This window comes from Panicum virgatum, chromosome 7K, assembly GCF_016808335.1.
Source record: "Panicum virgatum strain AP13 chromosome 7K, P.virgatum_v5, whole genome shotgun sequence".
Taxonomy (NCBI): Eukaryota; Viridiplantae; Streptophyta; class Magnoliopsida; order Poales; family Poaceae; genus Panicum; species Panicum virgatum.
Window position 1 is genome coordinate 31,099,732 of NC_053142.1, and position 7,345 is coordinate 31,107,076.

A 7,345-nucleotide genomic window follows, 5' to 3' on the forward strand; every position below is an offset into this window, starting at 1 on the left:
TACGGAACTTGTGTTAAAAAAAATCTCCTCGCCGGCAAAAACCAAGGTTCGAGGATTTTTTTTTATCTATGATCAAGGTTGTCTTTTACCTGACTTCGGGAGGTCTTCTCCCGGCGGATCAAGTTTTTTTTTTCCAAAAAAAATTGTGGTAAGATAAGACCCCTACAACTATACTTATCTCCACTGGGCAGCTGGGGAAAGGGAGCGTCGCTGAACTCAGAGAAAGCATGGCCCCAGAGCACTGACCTTCCACTCCCACCCATACCCAGCGCCTAAAAAAACAGCACAGGCCGCATGCCACGCGCTGCGCTCCGGGCATCGGCGACGTAGTATAAATAGCACCCCTCTGCTCTGCTTCCGGGCATCCCCCATCAGTTCTCGTGCAGTATCTAGCTAGCTAGTTGCTGCACCTGTGTGCCTAAGCGAGAGCCGAGAGCTAGCAATGAGGGGGCTTGGAAGGGTCGTTTGGGCATGGCTGCTGCTCCTGCAGCTCGCCGGGGCGTCCCATGTCGTCTACGAGAACCTGCTCGAGGTGGAGGCGGCGGCGGCGGCCGTGCCGCCCTCCATTGTCGACCCCCTGCTGAGGACAGGGTACCACTTCCAGCCCCGCAAGAACTGGATCAATGGTAATGTTAAACCTGCTCGGTTGCTGCCTTGGCCGAGGTAGAGCATGCAAAGTTTTGAATTTTGCCGGCCAACCAGTTTATTCAGGACATTGTTCTGTTGTTCTTCTGTCACTGGGACTCAATCGGACATGTCATGCAGGTTAATTAACCAGAAAGTTTGTTGAGGGTGATATGTTGAACTTCCCCTGAAATAAAAAGGCTAAACCTTGTTCAGGGTTTTGACTTATCACCTGCAGGCTTATAGCTATGCCTGATAAACAGACAGAGAACGTTGATTTGACTATCAACTCAGTATGCCAGGGCACCCATGGCCATGCACACTGAGATAACTGAAGAACATTAATTCAAAGCTCCTTTTCACCAAGTTTAACTAAAATCTCCAGTAAAGAAAATCTGTGCCATTTGGCCAGTGTATAGATTCGTAACAGTCACATCTATCTAAGTAGGTCGCTCTACTTTTGTTGCTCTTTTAGCTCTTTTCGGATTTAAGAATGGCTAGCTGTGTTGCCAAGAGGTTGGGCTCTAACTCGATTTTCTAATCGTTTCGGTGGGCTTGGTGTGCGCTCTGACTGCAACCGGCGGCGAAACTTTGCAACGCCCACCAGATCCTAACGGTACGTCGTTTTTTTCCCTTTAATTTAAATTCTTTGCCACAAATCTCTGCCGTGCGTAGTGAAGAATTGAAGATGCTTTTCTGGCATTGCAAACTCATTGCACGGCAGAGAACAGTGACACTTTTCTCTGAGGAGATAGGATGACAGCACATTTGGCATCCATACTTGTCCTCCATGGGTTGGCTGTCTCCTACCATGGCCACTAATTAGACTGACAAGATGAACAAATCCAATAAGAAATGGCACCGTGCACAACAATGTCTGACAGCACCATACTTGTTGGTGTTCTGATCATAGAAAATTTAATTTTCGATTTTCATGTACATGTGTACATGCAGCTCCACTGTACTACAAGGGTTGGTACCACATCTTCTACCAGTACAACCCCAAGGGCGCCGTGTGGGGCAACATCGTCTGGGGGCACTCGGTGTCCCGGGACCTCATCAACTGGGTGGCGCTGAAGCCGGCGCTCGAGCCCAGCATCCCGTCTGACAGGTACGGCTGCTGGTCGGGCTCGGCGACGACGATGCCCGACGGCACGCCGGCGATCATGTACACGGGCGTCAACCGCCCGGACGTCGACTACCAGGTCCAGAACGTGGCCTACCCGCGGAACACGTCGGACCCGCTGCTCCGGGAGTGGGTGAAGCCGTCGCACAACCCGATCATCGTGCCCGGGGGCGGCGTCAACGCGACGCAGTTCCGGGACCCGACCACCGCGTGGCGCGCCGCCGGCGGCCACTGGCGGCTGCTCATCGGTAGCGTGTCCGGGTCCGCCCGCGGCGTGGCGTACGTGTACCGGAGCCGCGACTTCCGGCGGTGGACGCGGGCGCGGCGGCCGCTGCACTCGGCGGCGGCCACGGGGATGTGGGAGTGCCCGGACTTCTACCCGGTGGAGGCCGCCGGCCGCCGCGAGGGGCTGGACACCTCCGTGCCCGGCGGCGGCCGCCCGCGGGTGAAGTACGTGCTCAAGAACAGCCTCGACCTGCGCCGCTACGACTACTACACCGTCGGCGCGTACGACCGGAGGGCCGAGCGGTACGTGCCCGACGACCCCGCCGGCGACGAGCGCCACCTGCGCTACGACTACGGCAACTTCTACGCGTCCAAGACGTTCTACGACCCGGCGAAGCGGCGGCGCATCCTCTGGGGCTGGGCCAACGAGTCCGACACCTCCGCCGACGACGTCGCCAAGGGGTGGGCCGGGATCCAGGTCGGCATACACGCATCAATGGATGCGCCGCATACGTGTCCAATTATATTGTCCACGCATGAGTTCATCGGCCATGCTCGTATGATCAGGCGATCCCGAGGACGGTGTGGCTGGACCCCAGCGGGAAGCAGCTGCTGCAGTGGCCGATCGAGGAGGTCGAGGCGCTCCGGGGCAGGTCGGTCACTCTCAAGGGCAGGGTGATCAAGCCGGGTCAGCACCTCGAGGTGACCGGGCTACAAACGGCACAGGTCTGTGTCGTGCTTGCTTACATCTTGCAATTAATCCCTTTTTTCACTTGCTTTAGCAATGTTTTGCCTGCGGATGGGTATGTTCAGTTTTCCAAAGAGCCAAAAGGAACAGCAGCACTATACAGTAGTACTGGCACCAAAGCTGATCAACAAATCGCAGCACGATGCGTTATCCTGGACGATAGATGCTGCCAGTGCTCAGCCCCGCGAGGCCACTATCTAGCTGCCCTGCCCTTCGTCTACGTCGCCCACGCCCATTTTTCACCGCACCTTTTGCCGTCACCACCACTCACCAGCACCGCACACGCGCCCTGTCACGCCTGGTCCTTTATTTCGAACCCTTTTCGTCTCCAGGTGCGATGCGCTGAGTTGGGAACCAACCAGACCAGCCAGTTAGCTAGCTAACCTCGGCGCGCACGCGCGCGCACTTGTGTGCAGGCTGACGTGGAGGTGAGCTTCGAGGTGCCGAGCCTGGCGGGCGCCGAGCGGCTGGACGACCCGGCGCTCGCCGGCGACGCGCAGCGGCTGTGCGGCGCCCGGGGCGCCGCCGTGGAGGGCGGCGTCGGGCCGTTCGGGCTGTGGGTGCTCGCCTCCGCCGACCGGCGGGAGCGCACCGCCGTGTTCTTCAGGGTGTTCCGGGCGGCGGCCGCCGGCAGCGACAGCAAGCCCGTCGTGCTCATGTGCAGCGACCCCACCAAGTAAGTGCATGCGCGCGCCGCACCGGTGTCGATCGGTCACACACGTTGGCATGTGGTCAGCCACGAGTTTTCCGTGTGTCCATGTCCACCTTCAAACAGGGAGAGCGCTTTATTTGGCCAGTGGCAAGTTGTTGACTCTGCACTGACTTGAGCTTCTGCATGCTTTGTTTTTTCTTGGACACAACAGGTCGTCTCTGAACCCGAACCTGTACCAGCCGACGTTTGCAGGTTTTGTTGACACGGACATCTCAAATGGGAAGATTTCTCTGAGGACCCTGGTATGCGTGCATCCATACTAGTAGTACAATTTTGCCTCCTTCTTAATCAGTTACTTAGGTGTTTGCATTGCACGCAAACAATTTTCTCTGCAGATCGACAGGTCGGTCGTGGAGAGCTTCGGAGCCGGGGGCAAGACCTGCATCCTCTCGAGGGTCTACCCGTCGCTGGCCTTCGGCAAGAACGCCCGCCTCTACGTGTTCAACAGCGGCAAGGCGGACGTCAAGGTGTCGCGCCTGACGGCGTGGGAGATGAGGAAGCCACGCATGAATGGCGCCTAGCTAAGCCTGAATTGTATCTGTATCACATCGATCGTGTCGATCTGCTGGTCCACGTTTAGCGCGTCTCTTTCCTTTGCATTTCAGGTGGTAGTTCCACGTTTCCTTTGATTGTTCGTGTGATGGATAGTGCTCCTTTGCACAATGGCTTGTGCTGTGCTTTAGGTTAATTATATGATGATGAGTACACGATTTCACTCAGAAAAGAAAACGAGCATGATTGTACGAAAGGGGCCAATTCAAATGCCACTACGAATAATAAAAATCATACGTGTTCTAGGTGCGCATTTTGATGATAAACAGATGCTAATTTATACTATATGTGCCCTCCTCCTTCCTCTTCCTCAGAGAGAGATCCAGAACTATGTCCACTGCTGGAGAAAGGCACATCAGTGCCGGTCACAGGACGGCTTAGTGCCGGTCCCTGTGGCCGGAACTAAATGGCCGGCACTAACGTGACAGTCGTTAGTGCCGGCTAATCTGACCGGCACTAACGTGCGCATGTTAGTGCCGGTCCGAAATACCAGCCGGCACTAATGCACCCGCCCCCGCCCGCCCCCTGGCAGCAAGGTCAGTGCCGGCTGGTATAACTAGCCGGCACTAAATGTTTTTTCTTCTTTATGTTTCTTTTCTTTTTCGTTTTTACACGTATGGCTATGCGTATTTCTACCGTATGTGACTACTATCAGGACAGCATATTACACTAATTATATATATATATATATATTCGTCATGTATGGAACACTTAGGAGTTCAAAAGTACTTGAGATATTACAAATTATTAAGCACATCAACTATAATAATTTATCAGCTTCCCCGTCCTCGGATCTTCTTTGGCGATGCTTGTACGGAGATCGCCATGAAATTCGCCCTTAGGATTTATGACTTCATCGAGCAGGAATCCGCATATAGCTTCTTGAATTGCCCTGATCCGAGCCATTTCAATGAATTATTCTTTCATCCACCTACGCTGTCACATTTTTCGATAAAAACATGAGAATAAAAATAATGAACTAAAATAATGAGCAGATGTGATTGTGCTCACGTACATTGAATGCCTCCACTGTCATTTGCCCTTTTTCACTTGCAAAAGACTTGATCCACTCGCATACGTAGTATCCACATAAGTTTTTTCCTTGTTCCTGTCTCCAACACTATAGACAAATGTGGGTTACGATATAGAATTTTTCTGATGTTTATTGCGAATGCCATTGATAGCGAGAGTATATTCATACCGGAAAATCAGTCACCCAACTAAGAGGCTCGATTTCACCTATGGGCAAGCCTATGTGTTTGCGGAGGTAGCGACTCCATGCAGTATTTACCACCTCGATGAGATCTTGGTACTTTGATTTATCTTGCCTTAACGAGTCGTACACCAAGACCTTGTGCTCCTCAATCCGAATACAAAGCAATATCCAATAAAAGTTGTGCATATACATACACATAACCAATTAATGTTGATTATAATAGTTATTAAATAATATTATTAATACGAAGGGATTGAAAAAAAGAGGCTAACAAAGAACGACTCACTGATGGTTGTATGGCAAGAGAATGAAGGGACACATGCTATTCTTACGCAACCCCCTGTATATAACTATGACTATTTCTTCAGGCTTTTGCTCTACCGATTTCTCGTGTATAATATTGGGGTCGAAGAACCCGACGTTATGGAAGTTCTTCTTTCGGCAAATTTGAATTTTTGACCTACGGGACACAAGAAAAACGGGGATCAGTCAACACACAAGGCTAAAATAATGAAACAAGAGACAATACTTACATGCACCATACACTCACGAGGGACTTGTGAAGGGCATCTTGATGGTATAAATCATAAAGTGCTGCAAACTCGATATATACATCATCTGCCCCCCGCCAGAAATGCTCATCTTTAATCCGAGCTGGGAACATCTCTAATTCATTAGCTTTAGATTGCACGGCATACCATTTGTATAACTCGGCCATTCTCGTTGGTAGGAATGGTAGCAACTCTGGCCATATCAAAGGTTCACCAAGTACAAACTTTTTCTTGCCGCGTGCATTCTGTAGGGCCTCCCCAAGCAATTGAGCCCTTGTTAGATCAGTTTGCAATATCATCCCAGCCATGGTCAACGGATCTCTTGATTCATCGGGACTTTCTTCACGCGGCACTATCAACAGAGGGATCGATTGTTTGGACTGCTCTCCGAGCTGGGGAACGGTCTTTGCATTAATCCGCCGATTCTTGGGGTTGCTGTAGCACTTTCTGATCTGCCGATCATAATCCGACTCCCTTTCTTTCTCCTTGTGGGCTCTTTAATGAAGTGTTTAATGAAGTGTGACTTTGCAACCAGATCTATTTCTAGCTTCTTGTTTGTAGCCTCCCTCAGTAGCTTGCACTTCAGCAAGAAGGTTTGAAACGATTCTTCTGCCTCTTCCTCTTCTGGAGCCTTCGCTTTCTTCTTTCATTGCTGCTTATGAGATGGCTGGACCGAAGGTACCGTGTATGCCTTCTGTCGCCGACTCTGATTCTGTTGTGCGGCTGGTGATGATGCCGGAATTGGCTCGCTTTGTGCGGCTGGTGATGGCGGATCCAGTGCGGCTGGTGATGGCGGATCCATGCTGGGGTCCCATGCAGGCGGTGGAGAAGGTGGGCCAACACTAGGATTCCTGTTAGCTGGCGTTGGTGATCTTTGCCTTGAGCACCGAGCGGAATCTGTGGCTGCTTGCACCAATCTTATGTCGCACTTTGGCCACGCGATCCATGTGTGTACGGCATGTTGTAGTTCTGTTTCTTCAGGACCTATAGGGATCGGGAGGTCCATGTCTTCCCAGCGTTCTTTAGTAATTCGGTCAACAAAGACTCTAGCGAATCCTTCAGGAATTGGCTGGCAATGTATTGTCCCGCCTTCTTCTTGGACTTCCACATAACCCTCAGCACAAACTTTGAGATTTTTCCCATAAAGAACCATAAGCTCATATTGGGTCCTAACGGTGATATCGTCAATGGGGTCCCTCGGCCTGTCGGCACCCAAATTAGGGTGCTCTGTGGAAGCAACACTGCTACGACGCTGAGAAGGGGGGCTGATCTCCACATTGGCAGCTGGTTGGTCCGAGCATTGCCCAACTGTTGCCTCAAGTGACATTATCCGGTTTTCTAGGCTACGGATCTTCTCTGTCACTACTGCCTTGCTTCTGCATCGGCTTCGGTAGGTTTCGAGATCTCCGGAAAAGCCATATTTCCATGGAACTATGCCCATGCCTCGGGTCCGTCCAGTGTGTTCCGCATTCACAAGAGCGTAAGTCAGCTCGTCATTCTCTCTGTTGGGCTGGAAGGTTCCTTCTTCCGTCCGTCTCATTGCGTCGTCGAGTCTTTGGGCAGCCTCTCTTAGTACGTCGCTAGTCACAAA

General features: G+C 51.8%; 1 protein-coding gene across 1 annotated transcript; it reads left to right on the forward strand.

Annotated features, from left to right (window-relative positions):
• The first annotated feature begins 351 nt into the window (after window positions 1-351).
• LOC120640922 (beta-fructofuranosidase, insoluble isoenzyme 2-like) lies at window positions 352-4,240 on the forward strand. Its single transcript, XM_039916854.1, has 7 exons — window positions 352-626; window positions 1,232-1,240; window positions 1,579-2,453; window positions 2,543-2,701; window positions 3,140-3,399; window positions 3,587-3,677; window positions 3,771-4,240. Exons 1-7 carry the CDS (start codon window positions 443-445, stop codon window positions 3,954-3,956), a joined length of 1,764 nt encoding a protein of 587 aa, XP_039772788.1. The 5' UTR covers window positions 352-442; the 3' UTR covers window positions 3,957-4,240.
• Window positions 4,241-7,345: the final 3,105 nt, after the last annotated feature.

Excerpts from the sequence above, each read along its gene's own strand:
- LOC120640922 (XM_039916854.1), top strand. The coding sequence starts at position 443 with ATGAGGGGGCTTGGAAGGGTCGTTTGGGCATGGCTGCTGCTCCTGCAG. Across the intron at positions 2,702-3,139 it reads CCGGGCTACAAACGGCACAG|GCTGACGTGGAGGTGAGCTT; the intron begins GTCTGTGTCGTG and ends ACTTGTGTGCAG. Across the intron at positions 3,678-3,770 it reads AGATTTCTCTGAGGACCCTG|ATCGACAGGTCGGTCGTGGA; the intron begins GTATGCGTGCAT and ends TTTTCTCTGCAG.